Raw genomic sequence first — 22,125 nt, forward strand, 5'->3', positions numbered from 1 at the left:
CGTAGTGTAATAGCGCAGCGCGTCTGAGTTGTACGTCAGAACGTAGGCTCACTATTGGCCAGCATCACACACATGACCAGCACCGGCCAATAGTGAGCCTACGTTCACGGACTTTCAAGCCATTCACACTTTTTCCAGCTCTTCACATCTCTAAATATTATTGTTATTTTTAATGTGATGACCAAAAACATGTGTCACAAAGCAAGTTGAAGCAGGGAAGGATGCAGGATCTACTTGCAGAAGCTTAACTTTATTTTTAAAGAACATAAAAGAAACCAAACACTCTAGACGACAAACAGAACAGCCTAGCATATAGCAGTGACGACCGACAAGAAACAGAACAACCTATAGCTACAACAGACAAGAAACAGAACAACCTATAGCGACGACAGACAAGAAACAGAACAGCCTAGCATCTTCAGTCCAAGAGCTGCTCAGTTCAGCATCGTTCTGTTCACTGGAGGAGATGGCCTGAAAAATAAGTCAATAGAAAAACATGAACATGTCAGTGAAAGTAACTGTGCAGAACTGAAGAAACTGATCAGAGATTGTGGAAACAGATTCCTGGTTCAGAGAATGGGAGTTCGTGTTTTAGCAATTCAGAAAAACTGTAAACACAAATCCAAATTTTCAACTAAACTCACAAAACCATCGACTCTTCTCAAAATCAAACAATGCTAGAGGTCGACCGATAGTGGATTTTACCGATAACGATAGCTAGGTTGGGCTATACTTGCCGATAACCGATTAATCAACCGATAGTTTTTAAAATTGATACTGGATAAAAACAAACATAACACTCCAAGTAAAACAGTGCTGAACTTTATTATAAAAATAATAAAACTGTATTGAACCATGAAAACATGCTAAATGAAATAAATATATAATATGAATAAATATTGAAGTCAATAAAAGACATTCATTCAAACTGAAACAAAAAGTAATACTCTAAATAACAAATAAAACCAGTTACATTCAAAATGTAACTATTAAACTGTTGTTTTTCAAGCCAACTTAATGAATAAAAAAGTAACAAAATTTGATCGGTATAATATTTGAGCAAAACAATTGCACCTTGATCATTCATGTTAGTTTGATAGTGCATTAACTATGGTTAACAAATAAAAACCTTAATTTAAAAATGTATTAGTACATGTTAATTAACAAATAATGAACAATCCTTATACAGAAGTTATTAACCTTAGTTAATGTTACATATGGAATTTTATTGTAAGATTTATCATTTCATATAAATCCAAACAGTCATGCTTAAATATCTACAATGCCAGAGCATTGAAATGACATAAATATTAAATGTATAGTCTCACACTTTTGCTTCTATTTTATAAACACTTGATGATTATCTAATCAAAATAACAAAACATGTATTAAAGTGATGACGAAAAAATAACCGAAATCGAATGCTTTTCTGATTTGTTTATATGTTTCTGTCGGCTGTAGTGTATAAACATATCAGTTTGCTATCTTACGTCTCTAGCTTTAAATATGCAACTTCTCTGCATATTAAATGCATAAAAGTGACCAGCTGGATATAAACTAATGCTAATAGATGGTAACTAATAGATGGTAACAATTGTGACATTAAACATTCGGGTCGGACTTTTTATTTTTGTCAGTGTTTTAACCGCTTGAGGTAGGCTACTACTAATGTTAGCGTCCCCTCAGCCTCGAAGGCAAACAAACATACTGTTGCGCTGTTCTTTCTCTACTAATGCAGCATTTAGTCAACAAATTAATCACTTTATAATGATATGACAAAATGTACTGTATACATAGGCTACCTTTCAGCTGTCGATGTCAGCGCTCTCCACGCAGCGTGTGCTCTCAGTGCAGCACGCAGCATCACGTGTCGAAATAAACAACACGAGGCATCAGCGATAGTTTTTATTACACCTCTAGAGGCCGCTCTTGTACTGCATGATGCCAGCAGACCCTTCTCAGCTCTCTCTTACTGTGTAATGAATGACAGCGCGCGCTTCTCAGCCGCTCCAGCAACAGACGCAACCAGGAAAAACTATCGGTATGTATTTTTGCCGATAACGATAGTTCCACCAATCAACTATCGGAGCCGATTAATCGGCAAAACCGATTAATCGGTCGACCTCTAAACAATGCTTTCAGATCATACACACACGAGTCAATAAAATAAGCACTACAGATCATCCATTAGACACTACATAAAAAAATGGAGAAAACAGCATCCAGAACATTACAGAAAATAATAATATTGTATGCAGTAAACACTTTTTGCAATTACATAAAAAGCCTAGTAATTGCAGCTGATAAGGTGAACATATTGTATTCTGTATGCACTGCAAGTATAGTCTTTTACTGAATATTGAATATTAGGCCTATTGAATGTCTATATATTCAGCACTTGTCACAAATCTCTTAGCATTTTTAAATCTTACCTTAAAACTAATTTTTTAGGGTAGCTTGTAATTGAATATTTGCATAAATGTTTCATTGTCCACATTTGATTATTGCAATGGCTGATTTAGAAATGTTTGTGCGGTGTATTATTAAAGTTAAATAAAGTAGAGACTATTATTAACAAACCGGGAATTGCTGTGGATCCTCTCATGTGTTTTCAGAGATGATGACTGACTGAATCTCTGGTCACAGTGTGGACACTTGTAAGGTTTTTCTCCAGTGTGGATCCTCTCATGTGTTTTCAGATTTGATGACTGACTGAATCTCTGGTCACAGTGTGGACACTTGTAAGGTTTTACTCCAGTGTGAATCCTCTCATGTGTTTTCAGAGATGATGACTGACTGAATCTCTGGTCACAGTGTGGACACTTGTAAGGTTTTTCTCCAGTGTGGATCCTCTCATGTCTTTTCAGATGTTCTGATCGACTGAATCTCTGGTCACAGTGTGGACACTTGTAAGGTTTTTCTCCAGTGTGAATTCTCTGGTGCCGTTTTAACTTGTTTGCTGAAATGAAAGTCTTCTCACACTCAAAGCACATGTACTCTCTTACACCAGTGTGAATTTTCTCATGTTCATGTAAATTTTGCCGCAGTGAAAAACTCTTTCCACACACAGAACATGAATATGGTTTCTCCTTCGTGTGAACTCTCAGGTGTGTCTTCAGGACTGATGCACAGAGAAATGTTTTGCTGCATTGATCACATGAGAACGGCTTCTCTCCGGTGTGGATCCTCATGTGAAATTTAAGACTTTGTTTGCATGTGAAACTGTTTCCACACTGATCACATGAGAACGGCTTCTCTCCGGTGTGGATCCTCATGTGATTCTCAAGACTTCGTTTGGTTGTGAAACTGTTCCCACACTGATCACATGTGAACGGCTTCTCTCCGGTGTGGATCCTCATGTGAAATTTAAGACTTTGTTTGCATGTGAAACTGTTTCCACACTGATCACATGAGAACGGCTTCTCTCCGGTGTGGATCCTCATGTGAAATTTAAGACTTTGTTTGCATGTGAAACTGTTTCCACACTGATCACATGAGAACGGCTTCTCTCCGGTGTGGATCCTCATGTGATTCTCAAGACTTCGTTTGGTTGTGAAACTGTTTCCACACTGATCACATGAGAACGGCTTCTCTCCGGTGTGGATCCTCATGTGATTCTCAAGACTTCGTTTGGTTGTGAAACTGTTCCCACACTGATCACATGAGAACGGCTTCTCTCCGGTGTGGATCCTCATGTGAAATTTAAGACTTTGTTTGCATGTGAAACTGTTTCCACACTGATCACATGTGAACGGCTTCTCTCCGGTGTGGATCCTCATGTGACGCTCAAGCCTTTGTTTGGTTGTTAAACTCTTTCCACACTGAGTGCAGGTGAAAGATTTCTTGGCTCTTTTCTTTACAAATATATTTTTAGTCTTTGAGCGTTTGACATGATGTTCCTCCTCCACTTCACTCAGTTCTTCTCTCTCCTCGCTCTCTTCCATCAAGTCTGACATGAAAGAAAAAAATTATGAAATTAAAATTTCAGTACATCAAAATAATTAAAAGAGAGAAATATAAAGTGAAAGGACATGAAAGTGAGCCCTGATGTAATAGTAGAAAGTAGACAACTGTTATAAAATATTATGATAATTTGATGCCTTTTTATAAATTGATTATATGTCATTGAAACTTTCCATGAATGAGGAAAATGTATCTTCCAATTATTATTTTTAAAACATTATAGACACGAATCCCATGTTTTTTTTAGCAAGACCTATTAAATATATTTGATCAATGACACAATTATCTAACATGATATTATCACTCTTAGTTGATTCTCTGTTCAAAGACTTCATCAAACAAGTTGGCAGATCTGTCTAAATCAGTTCGCGAATCAGTTTGAATGATTTGTTCAGTTTCCTTCACACACTGAATTGTCTGAAGTGGTTTCACACTCGGAGTCGTAACAGGAAGGTTTAAGAACATCAAGAGCTTTGGATGAAGTGGCCGTGGACCTACAGTAGTGAAAGCAAATCTGCAAATGCATCATATTGTTTGCCAGCGATGAAGATCTTTATTAGTTGAACATCTTCGTAAGCTGTCTGTGAATGAATGATTCTACAGGACGATACATTCGATTTCATTTCATTCAGGTAATACATTTTACAACCAAACAGATTATTACGCCACCATAGCACTACTACAAAGTATGACATTACCCATTTTTTGGATATATACCCTTAATTTATACATTAAGTAAGCTACCATTGTTCACAGTTTATTAAATTTATACATTAAATTAACCATTGTTCACAGTTTATGAAATTTATACATTAAATTAGCCATTGTCACAGTTTATGAAATGAACACCGGCCATCCCGCCGTAATGTGTGTGTATTGCGCAGTGGCGTGCGAAATCGTCTTGAAAACGAACGCCTTTGCCTGCCTTAGGCCGTGTGTCCACCAAACCGCTTTTAGCCAGCTGAAAACGCCTAGCGCTCTGCTGAAAACGCCTAGCTATGGGCGCTTGAGAGCGTTTTGGCAGCGCAGCATATTTTTTTTTCCAGTTGAGACGCTTTGCTTGTTATGATACGGAATATCCGCGAAAGTGTTACTAGTATCTCATTTCACACATATTTTGTGTCTATGTTGTTTCAATATAAAAATGTCGATAGATTATAAAGTATTTGCTCTGGCTCTAGTTTGAAATTATGCTTGTTGTCGTCATCTGTTGACGCTACAAGCAGAATGTGGCCATTGGTCGGTGTGGTATTAGTCCCGCCCCTCCTCCACTGTAATAGCAGGGGGGTAATCGAGCTCTCGAATTCCGTACCACCCCCGGGGGCCGCCATTGGCTAACAAGCCATCACCTGCTGTTAGCATTCCATTGACTTCCATTCATTTTGGCGTCACTTTGACAGCGAATAACTTTACATCTGAGGCATTTAAAGACTCGTTTAAAGGCAGGAACGCTGCCGTCGTTTTATCCCCCTTCTAAAAGCAGGGCTGTCAACTCTACGCATTCAGCGTGAGACTCACGCAATTTACACTTTTCACACGCTCTCGCGCCACACATCCATTTTCTCACGCAGAGAAAAATCGCGGAGCAAAGAGGACACTGACACCGACAGACTAGACAGAGCAGGTTACTTTTGATATGAAAAAAATTCTCAGCTCTCAGGTTCTGTCCATTTTATTATGAAATTCAGACAATAAAATACCGTTTTGGCGCTTGTAAATGTGACGTGACCGATCGCTGTAGCGCCTCAGTTCACGTAAACCGATCATCTGTTACTTTTTATTTAAAGATACAGTACAACTTACCGAAAGGTATATATGCCTCATACATAATATCGATCAATCAGTGTTTTTCAGCCACGGAAAGAGGTCAATAAAACTGCAGGACAACAATTATGTCATAGAACGTTACATTTACCTCAGGAAAGCCATTTAATGACCAGCATGTTAGTTGACTAGAAAAAATATAGAGAGGAGTATTTTGCTAAATATGTGTACTATATTACATATTTATTATATTTTTACTTGTGTCATTACATAATTGTTATTCTAATGAAAACCGCATTATATTTAATTTAATTTGATATTTTTAACCTTTAATAATACCAGCTGATTGGGCTCTCTGTATGTTTACAGCATTATGTGAGATGTATTTTTTCTTAAGAAAAATTAACATGTAGGCTATCTACTGTAGCCTACCTAATATTTATCCAAATGAGTCAATATTAAATCAACATTGAAATCAAATCCAAGAATTGAATTGAAATCGTGAAAATTGTGTTAAGCAATAATACAAACAGTAGTCTACCAGTCATTATACCGTGTAAACATTGTAACATGTTGTCACTAAACTTAATACAATTCTGTTTAGTTATGATTTGACAATCACAATTACACCTATTGTGATGCAAGTTGTTTTTTTTTACATCCCCCCCAATCTATCCATTTCTCTTGTGCAATTAAAATATCGTGATATACCGTATACAGTGATAAAAGCTCAATCAATTAATCGCAGCATGAAAATTTGATACCGGCACATGCCTAAGTTGAGCATTCTTCAACTCTCGGCGACCTGTAAAAAATGCTCTCAGCGCTTCAGCATGTAAAAAAAAAAACACTCAGCACCTCGTTACGCTCATGGGACGGGAAACACGGGAAAACAATTGGAAAAATACGCCAGACGCATAAAACAACACTTTGGTGAACACAGGGCCTTAGACACAGTTAACCAGTTTAAACATGCTTGCAGAAATATACATTTGATTGCATGTTTTGGAGAACAGACCGAAGAAGATCCGTCGATGTGCATTTGATCGTTGTTTGTGTTCAGATGTTCAGTAGTGAACACAAATACTGGAACATACAGTAGTTGTATGTATAGGAATATACATAGGCCTATATATGATCCGAAGTAACTAGTAACTAGCTACTTGAGTCGTTTTTTCATAGTATACTTTTTACTCTTACTCAACTAACTAGGGTTGGAAACCGAAAACTGGTTCTTATCCAGAACCGGTAGTGTTTTTTGAAAAATACCGGAACCGTGCGAAATTCATATACGTTTAGAGAGAGAGAGAGAGAGACGATCTCGATCTCGATCTCAATTCAAACAACCACACGATCTTATTCCTAAATGACAAAAACTTCACACTGGAACATTCAAATCTGTTTGCGCTGTCACTGAGAGAGTTGTCAATATGAAACAGCTTTACTTTCACAATCTTTTCAACAACACAGTATCGGTATTTCGGTGTTACAAATATTCAAATGATCACAGAAGTACTGAAATATACAAATATACGGTAGCATTAAACTAAAACAGAGTAAATCGCCTTTTGAAAGTCGCTTCAAATAACGAAAATTCGCTTCAGAATTTACTAAATGTATATAATGAGCGAGTACATCATAAATGCCTTTTTTCAAACCGTGTTTTTGTCTTACTCTGAATCACTACGGTAAGCCTGTAATAAGCGATTATACTCGGACTACTTTACACCGGCACCGCTGCGGAGTAGCACAGTGCCTGAGTGACTCACCCGCGTCATAGACATACAGATGGTAACCAACCAGAATGCCTATTACCTATTATTTCAGGGCTCCAGACTAACTTTTTTTACTAGGAGCGCTGTAGCCCCTGACTGAGGCCATCCTTAAAAACATTTTGGTTTGCCGTAACAGCAAAAAAAAAAAAAAAAAAAAGGGTCGGTAGGTCGGACTATATATTTTTTTGTTGCAAGATTCAATGTAAAAAAAAAAAAGTAAAATTTTGGTCATGGTGATTACGTAGGTAAGAATTTAAACAAATTTGCATATCGGGACTTCACTGACAGTTTTCCAGAACTTCATGCCAAGTTAAAGAGGTGTCGAGAGAAAAAAAAGAGAGATTTTGATAAAAAAATAAAAATAAAATAAAAAATAAAAAATACATGGTGACGTGTTCATGTGTAAGGGTGGCGCTGCCAATAACGCACCTAAAAGCTGTCACAAAGAACTGCTGGGAAAAGTAATGATTATTAATATGTCACATATATCAAGGAGACGTTTCAATTGTTTATTAAAGTCCCCGTGAAATCAAAATTGACCCTATTTACTTTGTTAGCGCATATTACTAGTCTTGTGGTGAACAATTAATCCGTGCAAGTAAATATATATAAAAAAAATAATAATTTACCATGGTAATCTTTAAACCCCTGGGGTCGGCCGTATCGCCAGCGATACCAGCTCGCTTTTTTTTTTTATCAGTTCAAAAGAGATTCATTTTGCTCTGTTGACTTTGATATTACAAACAAGTTTCATACATCAATCGATTCTGTTTTGTGTATTTTGTGTATACTCACAATAAAAACAAGTGTTGTGCTTTTTGCCAAATAAAGAAAAATAAACATGATGCGAGTTCTGCCTCCTCTCTGTCAGTGAAGTCCATTCTGAAACGCGTCCGAAAATTAACTGTAACTCAGCGAATACTCAGTCAAACAGGCATACAGACACACAGGCATGAAGCTTGAATTGTCTTCTTTTAAATGAAGTAATTTATATAAAACACAAATATTCTCAGCTTGTGAAATCTGTATTAAAAGAGAGCGATTCCAGTCGAGCTCATTAGCGCTCATTCAAATGTAATGTGACCACGCCCCGGAGAGCGCGCGCTATTCAAACGCAAATGATTGAGAACCATTTCAGACCTGTGAAACGCCCACATCAGCTGTAAACACAGCGCGCCGCGAGTGAGGCATAATATAGCCTACCTAATAATCCTGGAGAAAAGTTTCCTCAGAACAGTGCTGATATGAGGAGCAATAGATCCCGCTGAGGAGTGAGGTAGGCTAAGTTATCTTTTCTCAAGTGTTAATGTGGAATAAATAACGTTATGGAATAACGTTAGTGTAGGCCTATGTAAACCGCAAAAAGATGAATCGCGTTTCTATAATATGAATCGCGTGTCTGTGTGTAAAAGAATAAACCGCTTTAATAAACTAAAATGCTTTGCTATAGCCTACTGAGATGAGTAAAAACCGACTGAAATATGTTGAAATAAAATGTCTTTGTATAAGCAACGTATTAAACTGCAAATTAATATTTATATGCCCTAATATTTCATAAAAACAACGTTACAGTCAGGCGAAATATGAAAGACAACATTTTGTTGACTAGATTTGGGTACAGTTTTTACTGTAGAATATACTGCCACATCAAATAAGCTTTTGTTTAGCAATTTCTGCTCATATGTTCTATATATATACACACTACCGGTCAAAAGTTTTAGATCGGTAAGATTTTTAATGTTTTTAAAAGAAGTCTCTTCTGCTCACCAAGGCTGCATTTATTTGATTAAAAATACAAACAAAAACAGTCATATTGTGAAATATTATTACAATTTAAATCAGCTGTTTTCTATGTGAATATATAGTAAAATGTAATTTATTCCTGTGATCAAAGCTGAATTTTCAGCATCATTACTCCAGGCTTCAGTGTCACATGATCACATTGTGTAGGATGATTTTATGTAGAAAACATTGAATCACAAAAAAATGACTTTAGCTGGGTTTTCACAGGCAGGGTCAAATATTGTTAAGCAATTTTTGCAAAAAAATATTAGTTTTTCTGAAGGAAAATAAAAATTTCTGCATTCTCTAGAGTAATTTGGGACCTCTCCTATAGCTTATTGTATAATCTCCAGCAGTGGAGAATACCCTCTCAGAAGGGGTAGAATACGCTTGAATGTAAGATGTGTGTAGAACAGATTATTTTTTTAATCGTTTTGAATGATTGATTCATAAAGACTTTACTTGTTTCATTACTGGATAAATCAGCGCTCTAGCAGTTAATAAAAAGAAATGCATGCGTCTTGCGGAAGAACATTGTTGCCGGAGCTACTTCTCTCTATTTATGTCTATGACGAGTCACGCAGGCACTGGGCTACTCCGCAGCGGCTGCGATCCGCCAGTCTAGAGTATAGTCCGAGTATAAACGCTTATTGCAGGCTTAACGTAGTAATTCAGGATAAGTTCATGATGCACTCGCTCATTGTATATATTTTGTAAATTCTAAACACAAAAAAGTTACGGACTGCGTCTTTATGAATGTTTTGAAGCATCAGATGTAATCGATACACTCGTTATTTGAAGGCAGTGACTTTCAAAAGGTGATTTACTCTGTTTTGGTTGCTACCGTAGACATCAGTGTTTATACTCGAATTATAAACTTTTATCTCAGTACTTCTGTGATGTGTGATCATTTGAATATTTGTAACAGAAATATCGATACTGTGATGTGATTGTAAAGCTGTTTCATATTGACAACTGCTCTCTCTGGGTCAGCGACAGCGCAAACAGATTTGATTGTTCAGGGGTGAGGTTTTTGTAATTTAGGAATAAGATCACGTGGGTGTTTGAATCGAGATCTTTTAAAGATTAATCGTGCAGCTCTACTGTCTTTAATACTCTCTCTCTCTCTCCCTCTCTCTCTCTCTCTCTGCGTTGATATCTGACGCAAAACGTATTTGAGTAGCGCGAGGGCTTTTCAGTAGCCTGGGTTTCCCCATGCTTCCTTGCTCGCAGCGCGATTTTATTCACGCTGCTAGGCAGCCAGGACACCATGGACCAGATTTTCCCCTGAAAAAGGGAACCAATCACAGAACGGGGAGGGAGCAGCAAGAGTATGACGACACCGAAGCAGTTTGTTTATATCTATGGATCCAACATGGCATCAGACTCGACGTTACCTCTACCCTCATGTTTATCTTGCACAAACGGTAATATTCGCTAAACGCCATCGTGTACAAATAAATCTTTGACCCATCGTCTTTTTCCTCGTCGAATTTCTGTCACTCTACATACGTCATCTGGTATAATTGAAGCGATTGGCTATGAGCTACGTACAGGCGCATTTGATAGACATTCATAGCGCCCAATAAACGGCTCTGGGCATTCGTAAACCACGCCTCAAATACGAGAAAATGAACATGTGGTTCCCAGGCTAGCTTTTCAGGCTAGCCCGTTAGCCAGGCTAGCTTTTCAGTGCATTCATTACTATTTTAATATGAGGTGAGACGTCGCTATTGAAGGATGATCTCCCAGCACTTCGCCCACCAGAACCGTTTTCTGAACCGAAACTTAGGAATTTCGCACGGTTCCGGTATTTCGGTTCCCAACCCTATTCATTTACATTTATGCATTTGGCAGACGCTTTTATCCAAAGCGACTTACATCGCATTTCAAGGTACACATTTACATTCTTATCAATTCTTGCTTTCCCTGGGAATCAAACCCATGACCTTGGCATTGCAAGCACCAACGCTCTACTGTTTGAGCTACAGGAAAGCTGATTTATAACAGAGAACTCTGCGCCGAATCGGGATGTTTCCCACTGGATCTCGCAGAGATGATGTTATCAATTCTGGGGCGTATTCAATGGATTTCTTCAAATATTTGGTCGCACCGGCAGGAAAAATGCTCGCAAAATGCAGGGCTCCAGTCGACCAATTGGTAGCAGTCTGGAGCCCTGCATTTCATTGTTTAACTGTTTATCTAAATCTGATGAAGTGCTTGAATGTTTCTTACAAGAATGTTCTTCAGCTTCATGAATGAATGAAGAATAAACACCAACCTTTCTTTGTTCTCTTTGTTCTTGCAGTGGGAGGAGCTTCACTGATGATGTATTCCAACGTGGGAGGAGCTGATCTGCCAAAATTCTAAATTTCAATTACTGAGTTTGTTTTTATAATAAATGACACTTCTAAGCATTTATGTCTGTCTATCTATTCATCGTACAGTAACTGATGCCAATTCATTAATTATTTTTATTGCTAATCCTAACATTATTCTGCTTCTTCATTAAAATACAAGTATCTAGAAATAAAGAAAATAATATAAACAATTCTTCCAAATATAAATAATTATTTTTGATTATTATTCAAATTATTATAATATACTCATAACATTTAATACTTTTTTCAGGATTCTTAGTTAAAGAACAGCATCTTAAAATAGAAATATTTTGTACCAATATACCGTTCAAAAGTTTGGGGTCAGTAATTTTCTTTTTCTTTCTTTCTTTTTTTAAAGAAATTCATAATTATATTCAGCAAGGATGTGCCAAATTGATTAAAAGAAAAGTGACAGTAAAGACTTGTTGTGACAAGTGACATTGAAATACTACTTGATTGGTCGGTGTATTATACATAACAAACAGGCTTCAATGAATTAAATAACATTTTAAAATATGTGCCTTTTATTCTACCTTTTATTATTGGGGAAAAAAAAGTAAAAAAAATTGCCGTCGAGCCATTTAGGCCTAAGCACTGAGAGAACCATATCTGGCTTGAGCATCGGTTCCGAGCAGACTGTGGAATACCTGTACGCTTACACCAGTGCATTTTCATTTTAAAACGCATAACCTGAACGCATAACACACACACACACACACACACACACACACACACACACACACACACTAATCCGGAGTGACTCTTCAGTCAAGTCCGAAGCAAGACAGTCACACGCAAGTGACGTAACCCATAGCAACGCGTTATGGCAACGACACCTCAGACTGACAGAAACGTAAAAATAAACGTAAATTTAGGCAACTTTTATTTTGTACACATTGTCATGTTAATTATAATCAAATCCATTTTGTTTTATTGAAGTGAAGGGGCACCCAAAGACCCCCCACCCCTGCACGTACATTTTTCAGTAGGAAGACGACAGAAAAGACGCACAATTCGATGAAAACAATACAGAAATGAGCCTGTCACTTAATCAAACTGTATAAAGTGTGTTTGATGGTTGTGTAAATATGATAAATACCGTGAACTTCTCTCCTCACCTCAGAAGACTCGACTCAGCTCTGACTCGACTGAAATGACTGAAGAGGCGCGAACGAGCGGTGACGTCATCGGCCGCCAACTGTAGAGGATCGAAGACGCCAAAATACTATTCTTAACGACAAAACATCTATAGACATCAACAGTAGTTTCCATCCACTTTTTGCGCTGTTATGTTATCGACAAAGTGAATATGCGATAAAAAAACATTACGAACTTTGCCGTCTCCAGACTGTTTCCATTCAATTGACCTTTTACCGATAAGATTGTGTGCGTGATGACGTCACGAATGACGTAAGCGATTTGTCGCATATGTTTTGGTGTATCACAAAAAAATGTGCCCTTGAGCCGTTTCCATACATCTTATTTATTTTTATTTATTTATTTTATCGCAAATTCTACCTTTTGGGGTTCCAGTCAGCACACCCCCCAACACCAAACAAACAAACCAAAAAAATAAATAAAATAATGGAGAGAGTATTCAGGCAGTTAATTGAAATTTGCCAGCTTACTGTCATTTCAATTTCACAAATAATTGCAAGTGTCCGAAATATCAGAAGACGACGGCAGTTGCTCATCTGATAGGGCTCGAATTAACTACCGTTATGCGACGAAGCCAAAGGGTCTGGGAGAGACCACGCAATAAGGCGTTCTGGGAGGAAGTTGTGGAGAGACACTTTACAGAAAGTCTCTGGGTGCAACATTTTAGAATGACACGGCCGACGTTTGAGATGCTGTGTGGATTCATTGGTCCTGATGTTGCGCCTACCCCAGGTTGCCACCGACCACCGGTTCCGACACGAAAGCGGATTGCCATTGCCCTGTACAAGCTGGCAACCTGCGCCGAGTATAGAGTAGTGGGCGAAACTATCGGGGTTAGTAAAACAACCGTCCATCGATGTATATGCTGTGTGCACATCTATTAAAGAAAAATTAATGCGGCGTTATATCAGGCTGCCAAATGTAGCGGAGGCCAATGAAATTGCATACCGTAATTCCTTGGCGCATCTTGTGCCACAGGTTTCTGGTGCGCTGGATGGCACGCACATCCCAATTCTCCCCCCGACAGAAGGCTACTGCGATTACATTAATCGCAAAGGGTGGCCATCTATTGTTCTCCAGGCACTTGTTGATGACAGGTGCATGATACGAGACATATGTGTTGGCACTCCTGGAAGTGCCCATGACGCAGCTGTGTTTGCAGCCTCAGATCTGTACAGGTAAGCCTAACCATTCAACATATTTTACCAGGCCGGAAATAGCTTTACACACAATAAAATGTCTGTAAAAGTTGTGCACTGTAAAAAATATTAGTTCATCTAATTTTATTTGACAAAAGAAAGTTGTGATAAATCATGAAAATACTTTGTTAACTTTCTTTGGAAGAATAGAACACATTACATCAGGAAAAATTTCATAATGAATAACTATGAACATGGTGGGCTAAATGTGTTAGACTTTACTACTCTAAACAATACTTTTAAAATCAACTGGGCCAAACATTTTCTTAAAAATCCTGTTTCCATTTGGAATTTTATTCCTAACTATATATTTTCTAGATTTGGTGGTTTGAGTTTCATATTAGGTTGCAATTACAATGTAGACAAAATACCGGAAAAGCTCTCTTTATTTCACAAACAAGTTTTGTTAGCATGGTCCCTCATATATAAGCACAACTTTTCTCCCCATAAATATATTATATGGAACAACCAAGATATTTTGTATAAGAATAAGTCATTATTTTTTTCTAACTGGATTGAGAAACAGATTATTTTAGTGTTTCAACTGTTCAATAGTGATGGACAACTTATGTCTTATACAGAATTCTTAAACACCTATAAGTTTCCAGCCACACCAAAAGAATATGCAATAGTATATGATGCTATACCTTCTGGTGTCAAAATACTATTTAGAAGTGTTGATTTTAATTTCTCTCCTGTTCCTTTATACAATCCAATTGATTCAGATATAGGTAAAATTTGTCTGACCTCTTCTAGTAATAACAATAAATATGTACGGTCTTTGTTTCAGAAAGAAGTGATATCTGTTCCACATGTTGTTTCATATTGGAATTCTTTTTTAAATGATATTAATTGGAAAAAAGTATGGACAATTCCCAATAAGTTTTTTGTTACAAACAAGGTTAAAGAAATTTCTTTCAAAATTATTCATAAGTACTACCCTGCTAACCACTATATGACGAAATTCAAAAGAGACATTGATGTGAACTGTTCTTTTTGCGGAAATCACCCTGAGACCACCCAGCACCTTTTTTGGATCTGCACACACTCCAAAACCTTCTGGAAGGACTTCTGCAGCTTTATTATGAAAGAACTTTACAAGGACTTTACTTTGAAGTGGGAAAATATTGTGTTTTGTTTTTTTAGAAAACAAAGTAAAGAAGATATGTTCTTTATTATAAATTTATTAATTGTGCAAGCTAAATTCTATATCCACAAATGCAAATATATAAAACAAAAACCGGCCTTTAACATTTTTATTGTGATATGTTATCGTATATAAAGTTAATTAGTGGTTCATTGAACAAAAAGGCTATGAAAACTAGAAATATTTGTATAACTTACAATTTGTTTGAATGTATGTGATGTCTATCCCCCTGGCAAGGGTACTATTAAGTTGTATGCTTTGTATACTGATGTTTATTTTTGAGCATAAAAAAAAAAAAAAAAAAAAAAAAAAGAAATCCAAATTTGAGAAAAAAAAAAAAAAAAAAAAAAAAAAAATTAGGTTCTTCGAACACACCTGCTGGTTATGATTAGTATCGCTGGATTGAGTTAGTGAGATAGTTGCGCGTTCATGCACTGGTTTAAAAGGGGACATGTATCGATAGTAGAAACATTGATCAGCAACGCTGCTATTGGCTGTTCAGTGTGGCCAAAGAGCGCGCTCAGTTTTTCTCCTCAGCAGAGCAAGAACTAATAGTCAAAGTTAATTCGGAATTTTAATGTTTAATCAAAACGCCAGGGAACACCTCAAAGTCTGCAAAAGCCAGGAGAGAGGGCTGGCAAAAAGTAGCAGACAATTTAAATCCGTAAGAAGTGGCCATGTTAGATGTTTTTATCAGTTATTAGCCTATATATTTGTATTTTAATAATTGCATAATTACTTTGTTCATTGTAATGTCAGAGTCACCACACATGGGAACAAATAAAAGTGAAGTACAAAAATATTTTACATAATGGTAATTTTTTGTTATATTATAGTCTCTTTTATAAAAGGCACTGTTAAATAAATGGTTGTCTGTTTATAAAAGCAACCAAGAAAAAAGATCTTAGTAGCCTACACAGTAAAATCATTTTTGCTGCATTAAATTAAGGCCGTATAGTCATTTCAACTGTTAAATCTTGAGTAATGATGAATTGCTTTGACTTGTGAAAGTGAAAACTGATAAACTTATGTTAATGTAAAAATATTTTGCCATGAGTTACAGTATTGATCACATTTTTCCCAAGTGTAGTTCATTGTAATGACATTGTGTTTTCCTCTTTTGTGCACTTTTACATAATACACCAACACTTGTATCTGTTCCCATTTTCTAACTTTCCAAAGGAAAGAAAGTATAAGACTTTGTAATGTCCATTTGTTTCCATTGCACTGGACAGTGAATAAACCCTCTCAGATAACTGTCATATGGAGGAACTAGCCTACCTGCAAGTGCATAAATAACTTTTACATAAATTACTTAATTTATACTTGTATGCTTTATGGCTGCAATATAAGTGGCAGGATTCCACATCTACAGAAAGGCCTACAGAAGAGTCAGCACAGACAGAGGACACATAGGCCTACAGGTGGGCAGTGTATAGACAACTTTTCCTTTTTATTTGTTGCATGAGGCATGTGTCTAATATCTCTTGTTGCAGGCACTTGACCACTGGCTTTTCTTTAAGAACAATTGAAATAAAACTCAAGGAACTAAGTATATTTGTATTTTATTAAACATTTAATGAAAAGTGTTTTTTGTTTGGCAATGTTGTGTAATATGGCACATGCAACAATGTCACAGGCCCTGTCAGGTGTGCAACCCTCAGACTTATCAGACACTGAAATCTTCCCTTTAGTTAGCCAGTTAATTTCATTGTGTGCCCTTGTCCTGGCTAGAGCTGCATTGTAACTGGTTTGGGTCAGGGAATGGGGTCATAAAACACCTGTCTGCAGGCAGGACCATGTCATAATCACCTATGAAAAAATACAGTTCTGTTAGGATCAGCATAAGTGTATGTAATACAGTGAGCTTGATATTTAATTGTGGAACTTTCCTTACCACTTTCAAATAATGTGCATAAATGTGAATCTCTGAAAATTCTTAAGTCATGCACAGATCCTGGCCATTTTGCTTTCACATGTGTGATATGGAAGATTTAAGTCAACTGCCTTTTTTTTATTTGATATAATATTACTAATCTGGAATATTAAGAATCCCAATAGTAACTGGGCTGCACATTTACATTGTGAACCCCCTTTCTGTTCACATAATCCCCTTCATTGAGGCCTTGATGGCAGTCTATGGTACCAATCACGTTAGTGAAGCCTGAGTGACATATACTGTAATCGGCATGGTCATGATTGCATGATCTTCATAAAAAATTATGATAGCCTAAAAAAAAAAACTGCTTTAAAAAAAACTGCTTTACAACAGTGGCTTGGAAATGCCAAAAAAAAAAAAAAAAAAACCTAAAACTGTTTTTTAAACCTAATAGCGCCAGGTAAACTCTGAATGACACGACAGACAGCACTTTCCATCAAGTTCTCCGCATCTCCAATAGTGTAAGGAAAGATAGATATAGGAAAGATATTTCCAATAGTGCAAATAATCTTAGGGCAATGCAAACAGTTTGTGCTGTAGTTAAAGCCCGACTCCGAAAAGTCGAAAATAAATGTGCGTTTCCAACAAATTAATAATGTAAACGACAATCTCACGAGTCACGAGAAAAAATATATATCTCAGAAAGTGCACTATCGCGCTGCGCTGGACTTCCCGTATCAGCTCCGCTTATGAAGCCGCAGTCTATCCTGTTAACATGAAATAAGCCTCTGCTCGCGAGCAGGTTTAAGCTTACGGACCTGTTGCTACGACAGCAAGTCGAGGATGAGCGTCGAAGAACCAAACAATCCAAGATCATGCCAAATCGCCAACAATCAAATCCAGCTAACTGAGTTAGCGACGTACGAAGAACAGGCCCCTGCACAGTAAATGAGCTCTGCTGTATGTTTATTACTCAGACTCCCTGAGAGACACCCCCAGGCTACACTTGTTGTGGAGGGAGTCCAGGTGCCTCTGCTAGTGGCAGGAGACCCAGCCTATCCACTACTGCCTTGGCTCATCAAAGGTTCATTCTGGACCCAATTTGTCAGAAGAACAGGAAGCATTCAACCGTCACTTGAATGGATCGAGAGTTAAGGTGGAGCACACATTCGGACACCTGAAAGGAAGATGGCGCATCCTGGCAACAGATGCGCCAGAATCCTGGTCAGACATTCACCACTCTTTCATGCCTACAGTTGTGGCAGCATGTTGTGTACTACATAACATCTGTGAGATGGATAAGCAAGGATTCATACAATCTTGTGAAGACTTATGTAATGAAGGGGAGAGACAACTGTGTTGCTTGCAATGCGATGACCGACCTTCTGCACAAGCTGTGCTTATCAGGGACGCTCTCATGCAATATGTTTCTCACTTGGGAAGGCAGTAGGCTGTCATGGGAAAATGTATTTGAATCGTAAAATCAAATTTGTTACTGTCTAACTATTAATTTAAGTCACAAACTCGAACATATTAATATTCATTTTATTTGTAACAGAAATATGTGGTACATTTTCTTTATAAAGATTTTAGATATAGCCTATATTTAACCTGTTGTAAAGCTTTGTTGTATGAGTAGCACATTTAAGGCAACATAAAACAGATTAATTTCAAATAAGACATTTCTTCTGGTACATAAAGTATATAAAACAAAGTTGCAATGTTTTGTTTTGTTCTCTTGAATACAACAACAATAGTAATAGTGGAAATAAATGGCATATAAATTAAACTCAAGATACTCTTAAGAGCACAAACTGAAAACATTCTCTGCGGGCATTGTTTTAAATGAACAAACCATAAACTTCACCAACTTCACCAATAGCCAAAACTACTTAATCCAAGTTTAGGTATGTGGTGAATGACATATTAGGATGAGTATTCAAAGAAGGTGCTGAAATGCCTGCTTGGTTGTAGGGGAGATGGGGCACTGGATGATTAGAGCAGCTGGGTTGGTTGTCTCAAACCAGCCATCACCTCAGATGCATGAGCATGCCTTTCAGCAGCATTAGCACAACGCTCAAAACATTGAACAGCTTGAGAGATAACACTGGCAATTGACTGAGTGACTTGCTGATCTCGCTCTGCTTGCTCACGCTGCTGATCGAGGAAATCATGAAAAATGGCTTTCAACTCAGCCAACTGCTTCCTTTTTGGGGCATGCTGATGACTTCGCCTCCATCTTGATGCATTGGGTGGTGGGTCAGAATCCTGTTGTACGGTTTCATCAGGCTGGTCCAGGGAGGGTGACTCCGTATTTGAATCAGTCACTGGTCCACTATCAGAGGGGGTGAGTGAATCATTTGGTGGACGATCTAGACAATCCAAAAACTTGAGTTAGTTTTCAAGATTTTAAACAATATAAACACCTTATTTATTTTACTTTTTTGTTTTACTTGAACATTTACAGCTCCACAAGACAATCATGTAATTCACATTCATCACGATCTAAATACAGCATACTCATTAAGGAGCATTACAAACATATCAAATGCTTTGCCAAATAAGCAAAGCATTTTTTTCTTCTATTTTTTTAAAAACTAGAAAACTACTTTTTTAAAATTTTATCAACACCAAAATACATCAAAATGACTGGAAATGGGACATGCTTGCAAATCACGACTTACCTGTAGACACTGCAGTCATCTTCATTTCCCTGCTCTTCACAGAGCTCAGAGGTCTCTGTTTAATACAATGAAAAAATAACCTAGTTTATTTAGATAGCACTCGTACTGTAAAGTTACATATCTAATAGAAGTACGCTTCTTACAAGACTCTACAAGTCTGTTAAAAAGCAATTTTACGTACACTCTTAATATTACATTTCTTAAAGACACTCTGTTTAAAGGTTTTAGAGACCTATTGCACAGAAACTGCACAAAAAATATAATATTACATAACATTAAATAGAGTTAGCTGTCCGTGATACAACAAATTACCGTACAGAACTTACCAGAGCTGTTGATGTTTGTAGAGAACGACGATACTATCGGCCTCTGGCCCAGTATGTGATCCATTTCACTGAAAAATTTAAACTTCGTCCTCTTTTCCCCCCCCAGAACCACTACGTGAAAGGTCACGCTTTTCTACCAGGTAACGCTGTTTCAGTACCTTCCATTTGCTGCGAAGAATATGCCATGGCTTAGTGTAGCCATTAATAGCCATTTTTCGTTGCAACTCCTGAAATGTTGTAGCATTCCTTTGCCGTTTTCCATCAAAAATACATGTAATATCATTTTCTTCAATTAAATGGAGAAAATAACGAGTCTCGTCATCTGTCCATGAGTACCGCTCCGAGTCCGCCATGGTTTTTGTTGTGACGACTGCACCTTGCACGTGATGAAAATCATGTGACACCACATTTATTTGCGTTAAAGCCCTTTTTCTCGACAAAAAGTGTTTCCAAACTAGTTTTTCGCGTCATTTAAAGTATCGACATAGAATGTATGCACTAAAGTTAAACGGAAAAGGATTGTGTCGACATTTGCAAAAAAATATCGATAATTGCCATTTCCATCAGCTATATCGGTAAACATTTTGATGCGCTAAACCTTTTTTCGCAAAAAAAACACTTGGATGGAAACCTGGCTAGTAACACACAAAAAAATTAAAAAGAACTGGTCTTTATTCCAACTGCTCTCTTTCTGCTGGTTGTGTAAAGCTGTGTTGAGATGGAGATCATTTCAGTTTATTTAGTAGAAACTGTGTGTTGTTTAAAGTTCATAGTAATTGTTCTGACTTCATGAAGCCTTGATTTCAGTCATGTGTGAATCATTCTAGAATTAGGGGTACATTTTACGTCTCTAGATAAACTGTTATTTAAAAAAAAAAAACTTTATTTAATTAATTTTGAATAATAATATACTTTATTACATGGCTTGGTTGAATTCTAATGTAGAATGTGGTGTTAATTCTTGATAACAGACGGTGTGAAGTATAACACACCGTTGCCATGAAAAACAGAGCGTTGCTATGGACGCAGGATTCTAACCGTAGAGACGGAACGGACTATTTTCTTTAGCGGAAGCAATACAATCGTTTTTAAAAATCAATAAACTCCTTTTTAAATCAATATTTTGTATCAAATTATTGATTTATTTGGTGGGTAGCCATGTAATAAGCGGGATAATGTAGAGCGAGGCGGTTGTTATAGCGAATACAACCCCTTCCTTCAGGCTGATTCAAGCTCCGCGTCGGGGTCCCGATCAGCCTGTCAGGGTGGTATTCGCTATAACCGCCTCGCAATACATTATCCCTTACATATATTACACTATCATTTAAAATAATGCTTTATGTATATTTAGGGATAATGCTTTATGTATATTTTTTTAGAAAATATTCTTTATTGAAATATTCTAATATGACTCCCACTCCACCTATTATTGTCTGTCATTGCCTCCTGATTCATGTATTCATCTTGAACTATCATGTAACAAGTCATATTTTACTTGTATAAACAATTGCATAGAATATTCATATTTTTGTATTTTATGTAATTTAATTGATTTAAAAAAAATTGATTTTGTGTCTATAAAACTGTCACGGAACACACACAGGAAACAGGAAGATCCATTTGCAGTATTTTTAATGTTAGGGCAATCCAACTCGTAGTCATCCATGCATGGGTCAAAATCCATAATAGCAGTCCAAATACAAAATAACCAAGAAACAAACAAGAACAGACTAGGAACACAGATCAAAAGTGTAGTGTGACATCTAACAACGACTCAGTGACAAACACTAAAACAGACGGGCTTATATACACAGGGAAATGACAATGCTAATAGACCCTTTTACTGTTTGTACACAATGATGACGTATGCGCGCGGATATTGGCAACGGAAGTATGGCGAGAATCAGCAGCGTGTCAAGCTACGCGAGCGGATTAAACAACAGACGCGAGCATTTTTTATTATGTCCTCGCGCCAATCAACACGTTTAATCGCCTGCAGCCACTCTTCTGAAACGGCCGTGATCCTGTCGGAATAATATAAAACTTAAGCCCCTTGGTGGAATATCG

The 22,125-nt window shown here is 37.1% G+C and overlaps 1 protein-coding gene and 1 long non-coding RNA gene across 2 annotated transcripts in view; one reads left to right on the forward strand and one right to left on the reverse strand.

Annotated features, from left to right (window-relative positions):
• Positions 1 to 22,125, forward strand: part of LOC309491292 — a 134,529-nt gene that overhangs the window by 72,418 nt on the left and 39,986 nt on the right. The window lies entirely within an intron of this gene.
• On the reverse strand, positions 357 to 12,797 carry LOC309491234 (uncharacterized protein). Its single transcript, XM_082160706.1, has 4 exons — positions 12,784 to 12,797; positions 11,566 to 11,639; positions 2,581 to 3,949; positions 357 to 471 (listed from the first exon to the last, which is right to left on the reverse strand). The coding sequence occupies exons 3-4, from the start codon at positions 3,942 to 3,944 to the stop codon at positions 435 to 437; spliced, it is 1,401 nt and encodes a 466-aa protein (XP_082016832.1). The 5' UTR covers positions 3,945 to 3,949; positions 11,566 to 11,639; positions 12,784 to 12,797; the 3' UTR covers positions 357 to 434.

Source organism: Leuciscus leuciscus (assembly GCF_965113295.1).
Source record: "Leuciscus leuciscus genome assembly, chromosome: 25".
Taxonomy (NCBI): Eukaryota; Metazoa; Chordata; class Actinopteri; order Cypriniformes; family Leuciscidae; genus Leuciscus; species Leuciscus leuciscus.